General features: G+C 55.0%; 1 protein-coding gene across 1 annotated transcript in view; it reads right to left on the reverse strand.

The window, feature by feature from the left end:
- Window positions 1-1,515: 1,515 nt before the first annotated feature.
- Window positions 1,516-21,118, reverse strand: part of TRPV4 (transient receptor potential cation channel subfamily V member 4) — a 37,209-nt gene continuing 17,606 nt past the window's right edge. The window contains 15 exon segments of the mRNA XM_070385994.1: window positions 1,516-2,197; window positions 2,888-3,009; window positions 3,456-3,583; window positions 4,861-5,183; window positions 7,846-7,906; window positions 8,144-8,309; window positions 9,433-9,506; window positions 9,765-9,857; window positions 10,069-10,227; window positions 11,639-11,670; window positions 11,673-11,817; window positions 12,632-12,930; window positions 13,585-13,725; window positions 14,461-14,613; window positions 19,162-19,334. Of these exon segments, the coding sequence (XP_070242095.1) occupies window positions 2,040-2,197; window positions 2,888-3,009; window positions 3,456-3,583; window positions 4,861-5,183; window positions 7,846-7,906; window positions 8,144-8,309; window positions 9,433-9,506; window positions 9,765-9,857; window positions 10,069-10,227; window positions 11,639-11,670; window positions 11,673-11,817; window positions 12,632-12,930; window positions 13,585-13,725; window positions 14,461-14,613; window positions 19,162-19,334 (2,227 nt within the window). The 3' untranslated portion in view covers window positions 1,516-2,039.

Consider the following 21,118-nt stretch of genomic DNA (forward strand, 5'->3'; position numbering starts at 1 on the left):
CCGGTATGACTTGTGACCCATGTCCATTCAAACAGAATGGCTCTTGGGACCTCCATTAAGAATGCTGGAGGGCTTCTCTGGTGGTTCAGTGGTAAAGAATCTGCCTTCCAATGCCAGAGACACGGGTTCCATTCCTGACTGGGAAGATCCCACATGCCGCAGACCAACTAAGCCTGTGCACCACAGCTACTGAGCCTGTGCTCTAGGGCCCGCATGCTGCAACCACTAAAGCCCAAGTGCTAAAGCCCGTGCTCCGCAACAAGAGAAGCCACCGCAATGAGAAGCCCGTGCACCGCAACCAGAGTAGCCCCCACTAACCACAACTTGAGAAAAGCCTGTGCAGCAACAAGGACCCAGCACAGCCGAAGATAAATAAATAAAATTATTAAAAAAAAAAAAAAAGAATGCTGGAATGAGGAAGCAAGTATCCTTGGGAGAAGCTGGGTCATCCATGGACCACAAGGGCAGCCCATCAGCCCTTGGAAGCCAACGTAAAGGGAGACCGAAAGAACGGGTCTGTGGGAAGGCTGGCGCCCCCCCAGCCACCCTCAGTGGTAATACGAGTCTCCCCTTCATTCTCCGCTTCATTCCGATAGCCGAAGAGATTCCCATCCTTCAAGTAATTGACATCCTTCTAACAGACAGGGAACAAGGAGGCCCAGAGAAGTGACCTGTTGCCACTGTTTGGGCAGAGGGTGCAAAGCTGGGTCTTCAGACCCCACGCCCTGTGTGTCTCCCACTGCAGCTGTCCTTGGCCAGGTCCTCCAGAGTCCCAAGCTCTTCTCAACTGAAGCTTCAGAGGGGACCTAAGACTGGGTCCAAGCCAGGATCAGGGACCTGGGAGGTCAGAGGAAAACCGGAGGGCCCCTTCTCATGCCCGGAGGCTTGGAGCTGCCCCAGGGCTGGATCAGCAGTGGGGTGTGACCTGGGGAGAATGGCAGCCTTCGGAAGGGAAGCTCCAGCTCACGTTCACAGCTCCGCTGGTGCGTGGTCCCAACCAAAGGTTCTCTCTCGACTCCAGTGGGCCCCGCTGTCCTTATTAGGGCTGCTCTCCCCCTCACCATCACCCCACTGGACACCGGATGGCTCACCCACCTCCGTGGCTGTCGTCTCCGCCTCTGCTCTGCCCCTCCCAACTGCTTGCCTACTCCCCCTGAACCCGCATCACTCCGCCATGATGAGCTTTACCATCTCCCCACTGGCACCATTTTTCCCCACCAACGTCATCACCTCTCCCAGCACCTCTGGAGACTTAACTGTCTCCCCACAGCACCATTATGCCTCCACCAGTACTCTCTTCTCCTCACTCCCTTCATCTCTACCTCCCCATCACACCCCAAGCTCACCCCCATCTCTCAGTCACCACCACCGCCGAGTCCAGCCCCTCCAACCATCACCCTGAACACTTCCTTGGTTGTAACTCCTGCCCCGGCTTCTTATCCCCACCCTACCCCCAACCACAGAGGTATCTCTTTGCTCATGGTCTCCCTGCTGTCTTCCCCCCATGCCTGCTACCACTGTCCCCACCATCTCCACCATCAATGAACATTTATTGAGCACCGACAATCCCAGACCCACCCAGGGCCCGGCCCCTCATCAAAGCCACCGCACTTCAGCCCAGGGTGGCCTGTGCAGCCGGCCCTGCACCTGGGATCCGGTCCTGGGGCCCCGGCCATGCTCCGGTTCGGGGCTGGGGGTTGGGCTACTTTCCTGAGAGCAGAGCAAATAAATAAATGAAGAGGCAGGGAGCTGAGTTCCGGTGGGCAGAGACCCTGGTGTCCCTTACTGTGACTCCATGGGAGTGAGACAGGCGACCAGGCGTCCCGTGCCCTGGCCAGGGAGGTGGGGCGGGGGACGTGGGGGGCGGGCAGGAGCCTGGAGACCAGAGGGTCCTGGGGCCTCCCCGGGATGTGCCCGGCCCTCACCTCTGGGGGTCGAAGGAGGGTACGGGGCGGGGCACACCCCGGTGGGGGGCACCTCTGAAATGCAGCTGGACTGGAAATGGGCGGCGGAGAGGACCTTGCTCCTGCCTGCCGGCCCTAGAGCGGGGCGTCGTCAGTCCTCCACTTAGGGGGGTAACTCTGCTGGTGGCCGTCGCAGCTGGGGTTCCCCACGTTGTCCAGAGGCACCACCACCTCGTCCGGGTTGGAGTTCTTGTTGAGCTCTACCACGCGGGGCACCACTGAGGACCAGCGATCTGCAGTGAGAGCGGTGGAGGGCGGGGTGAGGGTGGCCAGAGAGCGCATGCGCCCGTGTATTGCGCGCCTTTGATGTCCCACGCACTCAGCAGGGGGCGAAAGGAAAAGGAAAGTGAAGTCGCTCAGTTGTGTCCAACTCTTTGCGACCCCATGGACTGCAGCCAACCAGGCTCCTCCGTCCTTGGGATTTTCCAGGCAAGAGTACTGGAGTGGGTTGCTATTTCCTTCTCCAGGGCATCTTCCCGACCCAGAGATAGAATCCGAGTCTCCGGCATTATAGGTAGACGCTTTACTGTCTGAGCCACCAGGGAAGTCAGTGCTCTAAAGCGGGAGGTATATTATCCCCGTTTTACAGAGGTGGCAACTGGGGCTCAGAGAGATCATGGAGCCCGCCTCGGAACATACAGGAGTAAAATGAAAGAATCAGGATTCAAGCCCAGGTCAGGAGGCCTGCGAGCCCAAGGCCTCCCGACTGTGCTCGGCTGAGTGGAAGAGCCCAGGCTTTCACAGGCAGCAGAGGAAGCTCGGCGGCCAGCCCATCACACCCTCCCATTCTACAGACGTGAATACTGAGTCCCAGGGAAGGGACAGGACTGCTCCAAACAAAACGGTGCTGAGGATAACCAGGGCTCCCCCTCTGTGCCCCTCAGTCTCCCCCACACCTCCCCTGACCGCCCCCGCCAACTCACCCCTCCGGAGGCGGCCCACGGTGTGCGAGAAGCCGTAGTACTGGTAGTTCTCGTTCTTGCCGGGGTCCTCGTTAATGATGCCCAAGTTCTGGTTCCAGTGAGACCAGTTCACCTCGTCCACCCTGGTGGGGCCACAGCAGACAGAGGGTCAAGGAGAGCCCCCTTGCCCAGAGAAGGCACCCCTTCCCCACCCCCAGGCAGCCTCCAAGCTCCAGCCTTCCAGCACACCCTCCTGCTTTTTTTTTTATAACTGCCTCTGAGTCTGCTTCCTCCAGCAAAGGAGAGAGCAGTAACACCAGCTGCTTCAGGGTGTCTGCCCCAGTGTGCGTTGGGTGCTGGCCAGGCACATCTCATGTGCCAACCCGTCTAATATGCACAGCTGGCCAATACAATGATGCTATCATTGTCCCCATTTCACAGATGAAAAAAACGAGGCTGAGAACTGAACCCACAGGATCAGGCAGTGGAACTGAGCTCCGGTCAGGCCCCTGGGGGCTTCAATGGCTCAGAAGTGGCAATGGGTAGAAAGCACAAGGAGGCCCGGTGGTCTCGCCCAATCCGGCCTCACCTGAAGCACCACCTGCGGTCTGGAGTGCCGTCCGAGCTCTTGCCCACAGTCACCATTTCGCCCGAGCGGAAGGCCTTCCTCAGGAACACGGGGAAGGAGCGCTCGATGTCCAGGATGGTGGTGGCCCACTGTGGGGAGAGAGGGTGGGCGGGCGGCGGGTGAGCCACGCCCAGCCTTGCCTAACTGTTCTCAAGGCAGGAATGACGCAGAGAACCAGGCTTTCTAGCTCCCACCACTCCTGCATTAAAGATTCAAATACCTACAGGCGCCTGGCCAGAGAAAATGAATGAAGGGTCAGCAGCCTGTGCCCCAGGACACCAGTGTCCCCTCAGTGCTGGGCATCCCCAGGGAGGGGTGGGGATGGGGCAGACCAGGAGGTGCAGGGGACCCCCACCCCGTGTGAAGGGGGCAGCCACCTCTCATTCATCCAGGAATGTGGGCCCGCCTGCAAGGCTTCCAACTTTTCAAGAAAGGCCAGAAATCTGGATTTTTCTATGAAATCTCTCAATTAAAATTTTTTTTTGCATTAAGTTTTTAAAAAATATATAGTGATGCAGAAAACAAATAAATCTTTGCTGGTCAAATCTAGTCTACAGGCTGCGAGTTGGCATGTTACAAGTTACATCCAGCAGGGAAACTGAGGCCTGAGGGAGGAAGTGGTAGAGATGAAGGGTAAGAGCAGGTCCCATGGTCCCCTGAGACCCAGACCTCGGGGGAGGACCTCGTGGAGTTGTTTTTCCTCACTGTGCCATTTCCTGAAAATGTGCCAAGTCCCGGTAAGTGTGGGTGCTGCCTTGCCGGGCCTCGTGGTAAGGCTGTTTATCGGGAACCCGGGTTCTTGAACTGCCTGCAGCCAGGCAGGCAGTGACACCCTCCCCCCAGGCCCTCTGCTCCCTAGCCTTGCACAGAAACCTGAGGGAAACAAAGGCAGCAGCTCCCCAGCGCATCCACACCCAACACATCTGCCTGGGGTTGGGGGGGCAGGGGGAGTGGGGAGCCCCTCTGATGACGATGCTGATGCTTCCCGGCTCTGGGGTGGCCTGCTCCCATGCCAGCCTGGTGTCTTGGGCCCGGCTGGGGCACAGAAGCTGCCCCCGGGCTCTGTGCGGAAACCCCACTGAAATGTGAGGCGCTCTGAGCATTTCCGGTGCCTAGAGCGCTCCCTCCCTGGAGCTGGGGGGATTGCATTCCATGAATGGGACCGCAAGGGCAGCTGAGCTGCAGAAGCCAATGGAAATGCGCTAGGTGGCTCTGGGAAACAGACCTGCAGGCTTTATCCGTGCCCATTAAACAGACTGGGAAGTGGAGGTGGAACGGGGTGGTGCGGCTTGCCCAGAGCGCCAGGCCGAGGAGGTGCAGCAGGCCAGGTGGCCCCAGGGCAGAGCGCCCAGCGGGGCGGGCTCACCTGCAGCTTCCAGATGTGCTTGCTCTCCTTGGACACCTGGCCCACTGTCTCCCCCATGAGGGCGATGAGCATGTTAAGGAGCAGCACGAACGTGAGGATGATGTACGTGACCAGCAGGATGATGAAGACCACGGGGTACTTGGTGCTGCTCAGCATCTCCAGGTCACCCATGCCGATGGTGAGCTTGAAGAGGTCCAGGAGGAAGGTGCTGAAGGTCTCGCTGTCGCGGCATGAGGGGTAGGTGGGCACTGTGCAGTTGGCGTGGTCCTCATCGCACACCTTCAAGTTGGCACACGGGTTCAGGAGCGAGACCAGGGCTGCGGGAGGGATGGCAGTGACGGTCATGGAGGGTGAGAGGTAGGGAGGCCCCTTCCCATTTGATGGAGGGGAACACTGAGGCCTGGGGAGGGCGGGGAGGCTGGCCCAAGGTCACCCAGAGTGGAAGCCAAGCCAGTGGTTGAATCTGGGTCCTCCTGCACGCAAAGCCTTTGCTCTTTCCACAAACTCTTATTAACAAGGAAGCGGGTCCCAGGACTCAGCCTAGTGGTTCTCAACCGGGGATAATTTGTCCCCCAGGGCACCTTTGGCAGGTTTAGAGACATTTTTGGTGTCACAAGTGGAGGAGGGACACTACGGGCACCTACTGGGTCAAGACCAGGGATGCCGCCCAACATGCCACCATGTACAGGACAGTCCCCACCACAGAGAACTGTCTGACCCCAAATGTCAACAGTGCCAAGGCTAGGAGAACCTCACTGAGCTGACTGTTCTTAGAGGTCTTGGCAGTCTGGGATGCCAGCATTCCAGGGCAGACTCACTCTCGTGTTCCTGTTTCCCAGCTCACAGCAGCACAGAAGGGAAGGGAGGAAGGTGAAACCAGGCACCAGCCTTGACTACGCCCAGAGCTGTGCTCACTACGGCCATCACCCCCTCCAGACATCAGCTAACTGTGGTGCGCATCCCTTCCCATGAAGCCCAGATGAAGCCTCCGAGTGCTGCTCCCTTTTTTTTTTTTGGGGGGGGGGTTTGAATTTTTTTTTATTTTTTAACTTTACAATATTGTATTGGTTTTGCCATATATCAAAATGAATCCGCCACAGGTATACATGTGTTCCCCATCCTGACCCCTCCTCCCTCCTCCCTCCCCATACCATCCCTCTGGGTCGTCCCAGTGCACCAGCCCCAAGCATCCAGTATCGTGCATCGAACCTGGACTGGCGACTCGTTTCATACATGATAGTATACATGTTTCAATGCCATTCTCCCAAATCTTCCCACCCTCTCCCTCTCCCACAGAGTCCAAAAGACTGTTCTATACGTCAGTGTCTCTTTTGCTGTCTCGTATACAGGGTTATTGTTACCATCTTTCTAAATTCCATATATACGCATTAGTATACTGTATTGGTGTTTTTCCTTCTGGCTTACTTCACTCTGTATAATAGGCTCCAGTTTCATCCACCTCATTAGAACTGATTCAAATGTTTTCTTTTTAATGGCTGAGTAATACTCCATTGTGTATATGTACCACAGCTTTCTTATCCATTCATCTGCTGATGGACATCTAGGTTGCTTCCATGTCCTGGCTATTATAAACAGTGCCGCGATGAACATTGGGGTACACGTGTCTCTTTCCCTTCTGGTTTCCTCAGTGTGTATGCCCAGCAGTGGGATTGCTGGATCATAAGGCAGTTCTATTTCCAGTTTTTTAAGGAATCTCCACACTGTTCTCCATAGTGGCTGTACTAGTTTGCGTTCCCACCAACAGTGCAAGAGGGTTCCCTTTTCTCCACACCCTCTCCAGCATGTATTGCTTGTAGACTTTTTTTTTTTTCATTTTTTTAAAAAATTTTATTTTATTTTTAAATTTTACATCCTGGGCGTTGGATGGCCGGTCACCTGCCCCCTGGGGACCAGCCCGACAGCTTGATTACCTTCCCCAACCCTGGCCCTGCCCCCATGTGCCACTGAGGTCCCAAGGCATCGTGACATCAAGGATACAGCCTAGTAGAGGCTTTGTAGCTCCTGCCACCAAGACAGTAGAGTCTATTTCCACACTCTTTGACTTTTACTCTTTTTATTTTTTGGCTGTTCGCACGATATATAGGATCTTAGTTCCCAGACCAGGGGTTGAAGCCAGGTCCCCTGTAGTGGAAGCGCTGAGTCTTAAGCACTGGACCACCAGGGAATTCCCCTGTTTCCCCACTCTTTGAATCAGGCTGAGGCTTGCTTTGGCCAATAAGGTGAGAGAGAGAGTGACGCTGTGCCAGTCAGTGACCTCGAACACTTCTGCTCACATCTGGGAACCCTCAGACCACTGTGTGACCAAGTCCAAGCTAGCTGGCTAGAGATGAGTGACCCTGAGGAAGACAGCAAAGTCACTCCCAATGGAGGCCAGCCCTAGCTCCGCTAGTCAGCTGCAGCCAATCCGCCAGTGAACACAGACACGGGAGCCCAAATCTGGCCCAGGTCAGCACAAGCACCCAGCAGACCCATGGACTTGAGCATAATAATAAATGGTGGCTGTTTGGGGGTCTTCCCTGGAGGTTAAGACTCCATGTTTCCACTTTAGGGGGCACAGGTTCGATCCCTGGTTGGGGAACTAAGATCCCACATGCTGCAGGACATAGCCAAAAATAAAAAGGGTGGTTGTTTAAAGTCACTAAGTTTTGGGGCAGCTTTTTTTGTCACAGTAGCTAAGGTGACAGTTTTACCGTTTCCTAGCTTTTGAACTTGGGCACGTTATTTAACCTTACTTAATCTAAGCCTCAGTTTCCTTAATTGTAAAAGGTCATAAGAAACGCACTTCCCTTATAGACTTGTTGGGAGGATTAAATGAGGCAGGGATGGGAGAGGACTTGGCTCAATGCCAGGCACACAATGAGAGCCCTACAAACGCTGGATATTCTCCTCCAGACACCATGGCGGCTGCTTCAGGCCCGGTGCCACCCCCGCCAGGCCCGCCTGGGCACCTGGGGCTCACCTGATCGTAGCCGATCATGAAGAGCAAGTAGACCAGCAGGAAGCGGAAAAGGTCTTTGAAGAGGATCTAGACACCCCGGTGGGAATAAGAAGCAGAGATGAGATACGTGGTTTCTCGCTTTCCCAGCTCCTCATCCCACACCTTCTCTCCAGCTCCACCCTGCCCCGCCCCATGTCCAGGCCCTGCCCACTGCCCCTACACCACCCCGCAGCCTCAGGGCCAGTGGCACTATCTGTGCACATGTGGTATGTGTGGCTCCCTCCAAGGACACACAAAGCCCAGGGGGAACCGCCTGCCCTGTACCTTCTGGATCATGATGCTATAGGTCCCCGTCAGCTTCAGCCCGCGGGTGAAGTAAAGGGCGTTCATCCAGCCCAGGACCAAGGCAAAGACCATGACGGCCAGGTACGCCTCGATCCCCGCCAGGTAGAGGGCCGCTGAGACAATCACCAGCACAGAGTAGATGAAGCTACAGGGCAGCAGAGGGCACGAGAGGAGCCAGAGGGGAGAGGGGGAAATGAGACCCTGGACAGCGAGGCAGGCCCCCAAGCCCTCTAGGTACTAGGACATCCCGACGACACCCAGAAGAGAGACCATGAGACCATGTGGCTTCATGGGGTTCCCCAGCATCCTGATAACCAGAATCCTCAGTTAACTGGCAACTGGGCTTCCCTGGTGGCCCAGTGGTTAGGAAGGCGCCTGTCAATGCAGAGGACACGGGTTCGATCCCTGGTCCAGGAAGATGCCACGGGGCAATTAAGCCTATGTGCCACAGCTTCTGAGCCTGTGCTCCACAACCAGACAAGCCACTGCAAGGAAAAGCCCACACACCACCACGAGAGAGTAGCCCCTGCTCGCCGCAGCCAGAGAGCCTGCACGCAGCAACGCAGACCCAGCGCAGCCAAAAAATTAAATAAATAATTGCTTTACAAAGTTAATTGCCAACCGATGTGTGTGTAATTGTCCTGGGGCCCTACCAGATCCCAAAGTGATGTCCTTTGGAGTTGCTAGAGGAAGATTCAGTAGTTCTCAGTGGAGATTTTGTGGCTAAGTGAAATTTTTTTTTTGCCCTACCATGTGACATGTGATTTCCTAGTTCCCCGGCCAGGGATCAAACCTGTGCCCCCTACAGTGGAAGCGTGGAGTCCTACCCCCCCCCGAATTTTCATTGTTCTCTAACTCTAGGAAAAAGGGGAAATATGTAACACACATGCAGCAATCCAGCCTGTGCCCCAGGCAGACATCATTAATCAATCCCAGCACTCTTTCCCACTGAACACAGACACAGCCTTAAGATTCTTAACATGGGCACTCCTGGCAGACGTTAGCAATCAATCACAAGCGTAAGAGGTTAAATTTATTTCTACCCATGGTGTATATAGTGATAACTCTCTAGCAACCAGAATCTTGCTTTAACCAGAGGACTCTTTTACTTGACAACGGCATGACTTTGGGCTACAGTAGCTGATCAGGCTGGGTGAGTTCACTCCTAATAAGAGTCACACACACCCTCTACCACCAAACCTCGAGGATGTCCCTCCCAACCCCACCTTCCTCACCCAGAAGCTGCCACCCCAGGGACCTCTACTCACTAGAGTAGCTGGAAGGAGCCGTCGATGAAAAGAGAGTTCACTCCAGGGCATTTCTTCATGAACAAGTCTTTGATCTGAAGAAGGGGACGGGACGGGTGAGAGAGGTGGAATCAGCAGAAGCGTGGAGCAGACAGTGGAGTGAAGAGAGGTGGAGGGGGACTTCCCTGAAGGTCCAGTGGTTAAGACTCGGTGTTCCCAATGCCGGGGGCATGGGCCTGAGCCCTGGTGGGGGAAGCTCCCCGTGCCATGGGGTGTGGCCAAACATTAAACAGATTAAAGAGGTGGAGAGAGAGGAGGGTCCAGGCAGGGTAAGGCTGGGGCCAAGTGCTCACGTTGGTGAAAAAGAACAGGATCCCAGTGAAGAGTGTGATGATCTCGCCGGCCAGCCTCAGGTAGTCCATTGTGGTGCGGTAAGGGTATGGCGGCTAGGGGGCAAGGGGCATGCAAGTCCTCACCCAGCCCCTCCAAATCCAGATGCTCCCCAACAGCCCAGCCTCTGGGTCCACGGAGCCTCCTCCCTCACCGTCCTCCCCCTGGGCGTGGGGGTGCCTTCCCACCCTGTTCCAAGCCTTCTCCAGCCCCTCCCACAGGGGGCCCAGCTGTGCCCCAGCTCCTGCCACCCTCGAGGCCACTCACAGTGCCCTCGAGAGGCTGGTAGTAGGCGGTGAGGGTAAAGATGACCATGGCACACAGATAGGAGACCACGTTGATGTAGAAGGAGACGGCCCCAAACTTCCGCCACTTGTCCCGCAGTAGTTCGTTGATGGGTTCCACGGCCAGCATCTCGTGGCGGTTCTGTGGGGGAGCAGGGTGGGCAGGGGGTGGGCAGGCTGACTCCAGTGCGCCTTCCCCCACCCTCTGCCCCGAGAGCTCGTTCTCCTCCTGACCCATTCTTCAGACACCCAGACTTCTGGGCTCAGCATTTGAGGCTCTGCCCAGTTCTGTCCCAACTTACCTTTCTAGCCTGTTCTAGACACACAGAACCCAGAGCTAGAAAGCTCCTGAAAGAACATCTATTCCTATGGTCCCCAAACTCTAATCAGTGGAAGTTGCCAAGTTGCTGGCACCAAAATCACCTATGGAGCTTGTTAAAAAACATAAATTCCTGGGGACTTTCCTGGCAGTCCAGTAGTTTAGACTCCAAACTCCCAAGGCAGGGGGCACGAATTAGATTCCCTGGTCAGGGAACTAAGTTCCTGCATGCTACAGCCAAAAAATTTTTAGTGCAAATAAATAAATAAACCCCTGGGTTTCAACCTCAGACATTCTGATTCAGGAAGTGGGAACTGGGAAATTTAGGCCCAGGATGATAAATACTTGACTCACCACAATTTTCCAAGTCTGAACCCAGGACAGACAGCAATAATTGAGTCCCACACAATAGTTCTCTATACAGTTTCCTGGGCAGACACTACCAATCAATCAGAGTTTGCAGCAGAGATGCTAAAACTTACCACCACCCCCGGTTTAAATCAGGTTCGTCACTGATTTGAAAGATGAGGGAAGTGAGCTCCGGTATGAGAAGGCATCTGTCCAAACTCACAGAGCTGGGGCTAGAAGGAAGACCTTCTGTATGCAGGCCCCAGGGCTTTCTGCCCCATTTGTGCAGCATCCTGTCTCTTTAAGGACTTGAGTTTCTTTATCATCAAGGACAAGTGCAATGATGTAGCCACAAAGATGCCACTGCAATCTTATTCCTGATAGTTAAGTGCAGAAAGAAACTCAAATGACCAAGAATAGAGGAATGGTTAATTAGAATGTGGTACATTTCCACACAGCAGTGATACTGCAGAAGAATATTTAATGGTGCAGAACGATGTTCATAAAATACTGCTAAGTTAAAAAAAGAGCTTTTAAAACTTCATATAACAAATGCTAATGATAATAGCTGACACATAATGTTTACCCTGCGCCCGGCTGTTCATTTGGTCCTCCCAGCAACCCAATGGGAAATGCTCTATTTTTATCTGCATGGTACCAAAGAGGAAGCTGGGACTCAGAGAGATTGGGGAGTTTGTCCTGAGTCACACAGCATGTCACTTACAGTGCCAGGCTCCTAAGCCAGTCCTGCGTGCCCCTGAAGTCCGACCCTTACAATCCTGCCATTCCTGCCCTTGCCAGATGCCATTCTGGGCACTCAGTTGGCCCCTTCTATTGCACCCAGTCCACAGACTCACTGCTCTGGCCCCTCCTGCCCTGCGCCCACCTCGATCTTGCTGTTGTACACCAGGATCTCAGCACAGAGGTCTCCTCCCCACATGTGTCCAGGGAGGAGAGGTCGTAGAGCGAGGAGTACACCGGCCCATAGGCCCAGTCCTTGAACTTGCGCGACAGGTGCCTGGTGTCCTCGTCTGTCACCTCCCGACGGATGATGTGTTGGAAGATCTGTGTGGGAGGAGTAGGATCAGGGGGTTTTGGGGGGGGGCGTGGGCAGGGGTACTGCCGCGGCGCAACTCACGTGGGAGGGACTCCAGCAAATAGCACCTCCCCAGAGAGCAGGATGGGCGAGGGAAAACATTTACTGAGCACCTGATGGACGCTTTCCTCACATCACCTGGTTTAATTCTTGCCCTCACCATCCTGTTTGACAGATGAGCTAATAGCATGCGTGATAAGTTGCTTCAGTGGTTTCCGACTCTTTGTGACCCCATGGGCTGTAGCCTGCCAGGCTCCTCTGTCCATGGGATTCTCCAGACAAGAATACTGGAGTGGGTTGCCATTTCCTGCTCCAGGAGATCTTCCTGACCCAGGGATTGAACTCGTGTCTCCTGCACTGCAGGTGGATTCTTTACCGCTGAGTGATCAGGGAAGCCCCCATGAGGAAACAGAGGTTCAGAGAAAAGGAGGATGTTCCCTGAGGCCACACAGCAGGTTAGGGGCTGAGCCAGAACCCTGGCCATGGAGGGCAGAGGAGTACTGCAGGGCTACAGCTCTGGGGCGCAGCTCTCTGTCAGTGGCATGCCCTGGCTGGTGGGAGTGGGACAGTGAGCATCCAGCGGGGTGGGATGAGCAGGCTCTGGGATGAAGTTGAACAGCCTTGCTGGACAATAGGGAGCCACAGCAAGTTCTTGAGCTAGAACATCTGCACTCTGGGGTGGGCAGGATGGGAGGCGAATGTGCACATTAATAACACACGTCAGCTGCAGCCTTCCTCGTGTGTGTGTGTGTGTTTGTATGGTGACCCTGGCCCCACACGCACCCCAATCTTGCCCGTCTTGGCGGCCATCATGAGGGGCGAGAGGCCGTCGTTGTTGAGCACGGCCTCCAGGTTGCTGTCGGGGAAGAGGCGGGCACACTTGAGCAGCAGCAGGTCGTACATCTTGGTGACGAACTTGGTGTTCTCGCGGGTGTTGTCGGCAATGGCCACCAGCGCGTGCAGCACCGTGTTGCCGCGTGAGTCCTGGCGCCGCATGTCCGCCTTCTTGTGCGGGTTCTCCGTCAGGTAGTTGACGATGTGGGGCTGGTTGGTGCAGGCAGCCAGCGACAGGGGCAGCTCACCTGCAGGGCAGGCGGTCGGGGGGCCGGGTCAGGGACAGGGCCCTCCCCGGGGAGATGCCGTGACGATGGACACAGCGCCCATGGCCAACGTGAACCAGCCCTGGCCGACTGCAACTGTCTGGGGGCGATGTCCCCGGGGAGACGGACGTGGCTATTTGAGGCATGGCCACGCGACTTGGAGGCTGTGAGGGACTCTTTGAGGAACTTTGTCTCTGAACCCCGAATAACATGTGTCTAAGTGGGCGTGAAATTTAAAATCTTTCATGGGTCCAGCTGGGCCATAGTAGTGATGCCATTTGGACCCTGCATCTGACCATCAGTGCCAGCTTAAGTCAGACCAGAGGATGCGAGTGATAAGGTGTGTGTTGGGGGGAGGGGACAGCCCACCACAGCCCTCTGATCCCATTACGATGCCCACAGCACAGACGGGACAGCTGAGGCTCAGGCAAGCGAGGTGACGCTCCACCCCTCAAAGGTGAGACCTCAGTGACCAAGACCAACGAGGCGGCCTGTGCCCCGGGCTCCGTCTGGGCCTGCGGTCAGCGCGGCCCTGGGTGTCTCGGGAGGTGTCAGGACTGCCAGCACCACCAGGTACCCTCCGCGGCCCCCAGCTTCGGCTCCATGTGCCCCAGCCCCCACCAGGCCCCTCCTCACCGAAGTAGAAGTAGCCGCCCTCGTCCTTGGGCTGGAAGAAGCGGCCCCGCGCCTGGGCATGGACGTCGGCTCCTTGGGCCACTAGCAGCTCCACATAGTGTTTGCAGCGGCGTTCGATGGCGATGTGCAGGGCGGTCTGGCCTGGGAGGGGGTGGGGGACTGTCACTGGGGGGTGGGTGGGCGCACAGTCCTGACCAGGTGTGGGGGGTGCTGGGGCGCAGAAGGTGGAGATCCACCCCAGGGCAGCAAGGGGACCTTCAGACGTTCCCGGATGTGGAGTCTCTGAGGCCTGAGATCCCAGACCTGCTGCGTCACACCCGCAAGAGTTTAGGCTCACGGGATATCTGACTTGGAGGACCCCAAATGTGGAGACTTTGCAGACTCGTAAGAGCCTTTCACGCCAGAGGAAACAGTGGCATCGTGGTCTCACAGGATTTGGGACACAAAATTCACAGCCTCTGAATCTGACATCCAGGAATCTGAAACGTCAAGGTGGATTCATGGATCTCAGAATTTAGACCCAGGGAGCTGGGCCTGGTGACACCGCTGCCTTTTCAAGCTGTTGGCTCACAGGACTATTGTCACAAAGCCTCCGAGTCTCCAAACCAGAGCATCTTGGGTCCGGGATTCCAGGTTCACAGCGCCTTTGGCTCATTACATGCAAGAACCTTGGAACCTTCAATTCTGAAACTCAGAATTTAAAAGTTGGAAGGGGTAGTTATTGTTGTTCTTCAGTCCGTTCGTTCATTCATTCGACAACTGGTTCCAGGACATGCTGGCACTCGCGGCCCAGGCTGAAATGAGGTGTTGCTGGGGGTGGGGAGGGGCTGGACAAGTGAAGAGGGAGCCCCCCTCCCGCCCAGCCCTGGGCCCTACCTCGGTAGTAGATGTCTCGGAAGGGCGAGTTGATGAATTCCCGCATGTTGCCTGTGCGCTCCGCGATGTCCAGAAGCACGGGGATGGTGTCGTTGCGGCCGTTGCTCAGATTCAGCAGGGCCTTGGGCAGGCAGGTCTTCCCGGTGGACGGTTCTGCGGGGAGATACGTGCAACAAGAGGAGTGTTCGGCCCGAGGCCCAAACTGCTGGGCAGCAGGGGACAGGGCACTGGGCAGGGAGCCAGAGGTCCTGGCTGTGTTCTCCTTCCTGAGCCCGGCCCCTATCTGCTCCCCGACCCCACCCCAGGGTACTGAGAAGGTCAAAGAAACTCAGAGGAGCAGAAGTTCTTTAAAACATGGGAAACTGCAGCCTATAGAGACATGGTACTTACCAAAGCATATTTGGAAGGACTTTTCTTAAATATGGACCATTAAAAAAAAAATATATATATATATATTTATTTGTCTGCATTGGTTTATTTGCAGCAAGCAGGATCTAGTTTCCTAACCAAGGATTAAACCCAGGGCCCCTTCTTTGGAAGGCAAAGTCTTAACCACTGTACCACCAGGGAAGTCCCTGGAGGGGACTTTTAAAAAATCAGATAAAAGGGGCGAATACTGAGTTAATCAAAGCCAATCGCCGCCATGTCTTCACTACAGGACTTCTCAGAGCCTTTAATCTGCTAATGAGGACTGGGAACCTCTAAAAACAGACCCAGGAGGCAGTCTTTGCTTGAACACAGATCCTTTACCCATGAAGCGGGCGCAGTAGCGCCCCTAGAGGGGAGGAGAGGGAGTGCAGCGTTTCCCGAAGTAGGGGCTGTGAGCCATAATAGACAGGAAACTATCTTAGAGGATTTGGGGGCTCCTGCAGAGGCAGCAATAAAAACAGCAAAAGCCCAAATGTGCAAGGTGTCAGCCCCTTGTCAAATCTCTCCCGTGAAGTCAGTCTCCGTTTGGTACTAAGGGGTCTTTAACACCTCCCCCTAATGCTTACTAATGTCCCTTTGCAATTTTCTTTCCCTTGTATTAATTTTTATGGTGATGTGAGTGGATTTATATCTTTAAAAGAGAGAGTCAATGAAAAGAGAACTGGCTTTTAACCAGGCACAGGGCAACACAGCCCGATGCAGGAAGGGGCCCAGGAACGGGACAGGGAGTGGGAGAGGCAGGGGTGGGCTGAGGGGCTGGCTCTGGAGCCAGGATCCCTGGGGCTCACATCAGGCTTTGCTCCCCATTTCTGATTTGTGTGTGACCTTTTCTCCGCTTCCATTTCCTGTCTAACTACATTAAGCCTATAAAGGGAAATCATAGGCTAATAGATAGCTGTTGAGCCCAGCACCAGGTAGACAGGCATTCTCAGTAAGTCATATGGTTGCAGTTATTATTCTACCAGAAACGCTTTCGAGACTCTCCTTAGATACCTGGAATCAGTGGAGAGAACGGGAAAAACCTGTGGACGCAGACAGACCTGAATTCCAGTCCCACCGCCCCTAGGAGTGAAGTTGCTCAAACCTCATTCTGGCTATTTCTTGCTACGTCCCTGGCGCCCAGCCCAGTGTCGACAGCAGGTAACTATGTATTGAAAAATAACAGACTTCAGCTTTCCATCTGCATAAGGTGGCGGGGGGATGCCAAATGCTGGCCCAGGCCCCTGGGGAGTCTGCTCAGACCCACGAGCCTGGAGGTGGATCAGTCCGTTTCCTAACTGACAGGGAATTAGAAAATTAGAATTGTGGCAACTCTCCATGCTGACCTCATCATCTTGCATTCCCCAAACCCCAACCCGATCTGCACGTGTCCCCTTCTTAGACACTGATGTCCCTAGCCAGCTGAAACCTCTGTCCCTCGCCTTCATCTTACCCTTGGCGCACACCCTCTCCCCCAGCAAGTCCCCACTGGTTTCACCTGTTTCTCCAAGCCCTCCACCACTCTCCATCTCCATTGCCACCAACCTGGCCCAGCCAGCATCTCTCTCACATGCCCAGGACACCTGCCTGGTTTCCTCTGGACATCCTTGAATCCTGGACAGCCTCTCTGGACATCCTTGAATCCACTTTCCACATAGCAACTGAGTTCAACTCTGGTCATGGTTAGCCACAGGGACTTTGCACATGCTGCTTTTTAACCTTCTCTCTAATCCTTCCCCACCTGTTTTTACCTGCTGCTGCTGCTGCTAAGTTGCTTCAGTCGTGTCCGACTCTGTGCAACCCCATAGACAGCAGCCCACCAGGCCCCGCCGACCCTGGGATTCTCCAGGCAAGAACACTGGAGTGGGTTGCCATTTCCTCCTCCAATGCATGAAAGTGAAAAGTGAAAGTGAAGTTGCTCAGTCGTGTCCAACTCTTAGCGACCCCATGGACTGCAGCCTACCAGGCTCCTCCATCCATGGGATTTTCCAGGCAAGAGTACTGGAGTGGGGTGCCATTGCCTTCTCCAGTTTTTACCTGGTTAACTCTAATTCATTCAAACTCAGCTCAAGTGTCACCTCCTCCCAGAAGCTCTCCCAGATTTTCCTGATCAAGTCAAATCCTCCAACACAGCTTCTTTGTGGACACACAGTTACAGGTTGTAATTGTGTATTTGTTTCTGTGATTGCTTCTCAGGGGTGAGACTGAGAGAAACTTGAGGTCAAGTCTGCTTTGTTCATCATTTTTTGCCCCAGGCCAGTACCACTCCTGACGATTGGTAGGTGCCCAATAACCACTTGTTGAGTAAATACACATTCAGTGAAGGGGCATGCTGTGCACTGCAAGGAATTCCAAACCACAAGGGTTAAGTGGTTTACGTAGGATGTGGGACCACACCGTTGATTTGGACTGTAGCAGGGTAAGGGGCTGCCAACCTGGGTCCTGGGATAAGAAGCCATGAACAGGGCTCAGCCAGAAATCAGGCGTGGTTGCAGTCACAGGACTCCACCACCAGGTGGCGAAGTGGCTTTGTCCACTGGGGAGGCTGGAGCCAGGGGCCCTAAATAAACTTCTGTTGGAAGTTGTCAAACTTTTTAGGGGGTGGTCACTGACTCCCCTAATGAGCTCATGAACCTCTGGCTAGAAAAACATGCAGGGGTGGAGCCAGTGTTTGCGGAGCTCGAGACATGCAATTTGGGGATCCTGTTTATGAAAATGAACACACAACTACAAATTCCATGTTAGGTCCACGGATGTACTGGGGGCCAGAGCAAGAGAGGGTCCTGAACCCTAAGTAGTGGGCCTCACAGTAAGTCCCCCTCTACACCTGCCTTATTCGGTACAATGTCAGGGACCTCCCCCCAGCCGGTCTTAGAGCCCCCCACCCAGGCTCACGCAGACCCATTTGCCCAAACTCAGCCTGTGCTCAGAGACCCAGTCCTAAACTCAGGAAAAACCAGAAGTCTTGGCAAGTCCAGCCTGGCGCTGCTCACCAAAGGCAAAGCACCACGATCTCTGTTTCACAGGGGCTCCCTCTACCCCAAAGCTCCCTACTTTTGCATGGTGAACTTGGGGGGCTAGGTGGGGCTGTTTGGCCAGGGCTTATATGTGGTTGATCTCCAAATGAGATTGGCAGCATCATGGAGACCTTCTGAGGGGAGAGGGGGACCCCATCCCCCTACAACTCTAACCTCACGCCCCAAACAAGGCCATACCATCTGCGCCCTGGCCGGGCACCATGAATGAACGCTTTTTGTAAGTCCAGTAATTCTCTTCTGATGGACACAGTGATACAGCAGAGTACCATTTTGGTGTTCAGAGAGTCTGGCTGGTAAAGGTATATGTGAAAAATACACTGCAGACCTGGTCAGCCTATTTAGGCGCTTAATTTGCTTGAAATACCTAAAGTCTCCAAATACCTGATCTCCCTGGAGCTTCGTCAGCCCTGTTACTGTGGCCGGCCCACCTGAGACAGGCCCTCCTTCCTGGCAGGTCACAGTTCTTGACATTTTATATTGATTTGTGGGGTCATTTGGCCAGTTAATGACAGCTCACCTGGTACCTGGCACACAGTACGTGGCTGACTTGGGTGGAGGGGTTCACAGGCTCCCCTCCCAGATGTGCAGAGAGGCCGGGGCAGCGGAGGGAGCCGTGGCCCGGGGCGGATGTTTGAGCCTGGACGAGGCTGGAGGGAGCTGTCTGGGCTACGTCCCAAGGCAGGTGACTGGGCTCCAGTCTACAGTGGGGAGCCAGAATATTGGGCAGGGGCGGGGCTCGAACCTGGAGAGCAGAAGCAGGAATGACCGGCAACCCCCTCCAGAGCTCCCCCAGACAGGACAGGGGCTTCTGGGACCCTGGCTGCCTGTGCTCAGCACTATGGGATTCTCTGTCCGCAGAGGCCAGGGCTGTGCTGTGATTATTCCCCAGGGTACAGATGAGGAAACTGAGGCTCAGAGAGGCCAAGGATCCCTTAAGTGGTAGAGGTGGGATCTGAGCCCAGGTGTAGACTCTGGGCTTCCCTGGTGGCTCAGATGGTAAAGAACAGCCTGTAATGTGACCTTGCTTACCTATGACACTTTCCATCAATAAAGGCTGAATGAAGAAAGGCAGCCAAGGCCCAGAGAAGTTAAGTAATATGGGAATGGACACACAGGACTAGACTCCCTGTCCAGTGCTCTTCCTGGCTAGTGCAGCCCACTGACCCAAGAGAAGACGCTGACGGAAAAGGGGGCCCCTGACGCCAGGCCTCCCCCAAGCCCCAGCTGGCCTGCCTGCTATTCTTGGGTGGCTCACCCCGGAACTCCTCGTCCGTGAGGCGCTTCTTGTGGGTCAGCAAGAAGGGGAGCAGCCCATCCAGGTCAGCTGTGGAGCCCCGGGACACGATGTCAAAGAGGATAGGCCGGTTGAAGACTTTGAGGATGGGAGGCGGCTGGGGTGCGGGAGCTTTGGGGCTCTGTGGCTGCTTCCTGAAGGGGGAGGAAGTGGGGTGATAGGAGGGCTCATCCCCTGCCCACCCTCACGGTCTCCAGCCTTAGAGGCTGGAGGATTGTAGGGGAGGGCAGCTGGAGCCCTAGGGAGGGGCCAGGCTGAGAGGGGAGAGACATCTGGAGACACAGAGGAATGTTTTACCCCAACACTACCTAGCACCTACTGTGTGCTGGGTGGAGACAGACAGAAGCTCCCAAGGTCCCCAACCATCTATCCAAACATCCATCCACCCATTCACTCACCCATCCATCTACCTATCCATCCACTACCCACACTCCCACCCCTCTACCCATCCATTCACCCATCCATTCACCCACCCACCCACCCACCCATCCATTCTTCCATCCCTCCACCCACCCACCCATTCACCCACCCATCCATCCATCTCTTTGTCTTTTATTAAGTGCTTAATAAGCCAGAGACTGGAAGAGACAAAGATACTAAGGACAGAAAGGAGGAACACCAGACTAAAAGATAAAGCAACTCTATCATTTATTCAAATCACTCACTGCTTGATTTATTCATTCAACAAACATTTGAGACAAATGAGGCCATGCACGTAGATGCTTAGCTCAAGGCCCCACCACAGTCAACGCTGGTAAACGTTAGCTGCTGTTCCTGTTATTATTTAGTGCTACTGGGTGTCTGGAGCCTGTATGTGCGGAATAAACGCTGAGCTGCAGAGGTGGGTGGAGAAAGAATAAGGTGGGGAGGGCTGGGGGAGGAGAAGTGATGGAGAAGTAAAGAAGGGAAAAAACAGACAGTCAATCAGCCATTCAATAAGCATTCACTGGGCACCTACTGTGTGCTAGGTTTTGAGAGACAAAAAACTGGCGCAGAGCTAGCCCAGGGGCACCGAGGTCGCATCCTCACCCACCCAGCGCCCAGCACACACAGGGGCAGGAGGAGGCTGTGAATGAAGACAGGACGGACAGGAGAGGAGGAGAGCGTGCGAACGGGAGAGTGGAGGGGAGCAGAGAGGGAGCCAGACAGGAGGCACGGCCCAGGGCCATTCCCAGGCCCAGACCTTGCCCCCCAGGATGGGGCCTCCAGCGACGGGGCACCAGGGAAGGGAGAAGAGGTGCTTCTGGACACTGGGGTGGGGGGCACACAAGCTAGGGCAGCCCCCATTTCACCTGCTCCTGAACTGTGACCTTTGAGCTAAAAAATGAAAAGAACACCCTCGCCCCGCCCCCATCCTCACTGAGGCAGCCTTCGGGGTCTCTGAAGACCTCAAGTGCTCAGCCGCACCCCGCTCCGACTCCTCTGCAGCCCCTCCAAAGCCATCAGCCCTAGCTGTCTGAGGTAGTGGTGGGGATGAGGGCCTGAAGGAGGGGGAAAGGGAGACGAAGAGCCCACCAGCTTGCAATGCAACCTTCCAAAGAGATCGGGCACCGGGGCACCTTACTGTCCTGGGCCTGTCTCCACTTCTGAGTGGAGCTTACAAAGTTCATCCAGCAGCTTGCAGACTGCACTCCTTGGAGACCTCAAGCTTCTCCAGCCTCCACCTGGAATGTTGTTCAGTCACTCAGTCATGACCGACTCCTTGCAACCCCATGGACTGCAGCACGCCAGGCTTCCCTGTCCTTTACCATCTCCCGGGGTTTGCTCAAACTCATGTCCATTGAGTCTATGAGATCCAACCATCTCATTCTCTGTAATCCCCTTCTCTTCCTGCCCTCAATCTTTCCCAGAATCAGGAGCTTTCCCAATGAATCCCCTGTGTGGCTGCCCTTTCTCACTCCTTAGCTTTGGGCTTAAA

This window comes from Bos mutus, chromosome 17 (genome assembly GCF_027580195.1).
Source record: "Bos mutus isolate GX-2022 chromosome 17, NWIPB_WYAK_1.1, whole genome shotgun sequence".
Classification (NCBI taxonomy): Eukaryota; Metazoa; Chordata; class Mammalia; order Artiodactyla; family Bovidae; genus Bos; species Bos mutus.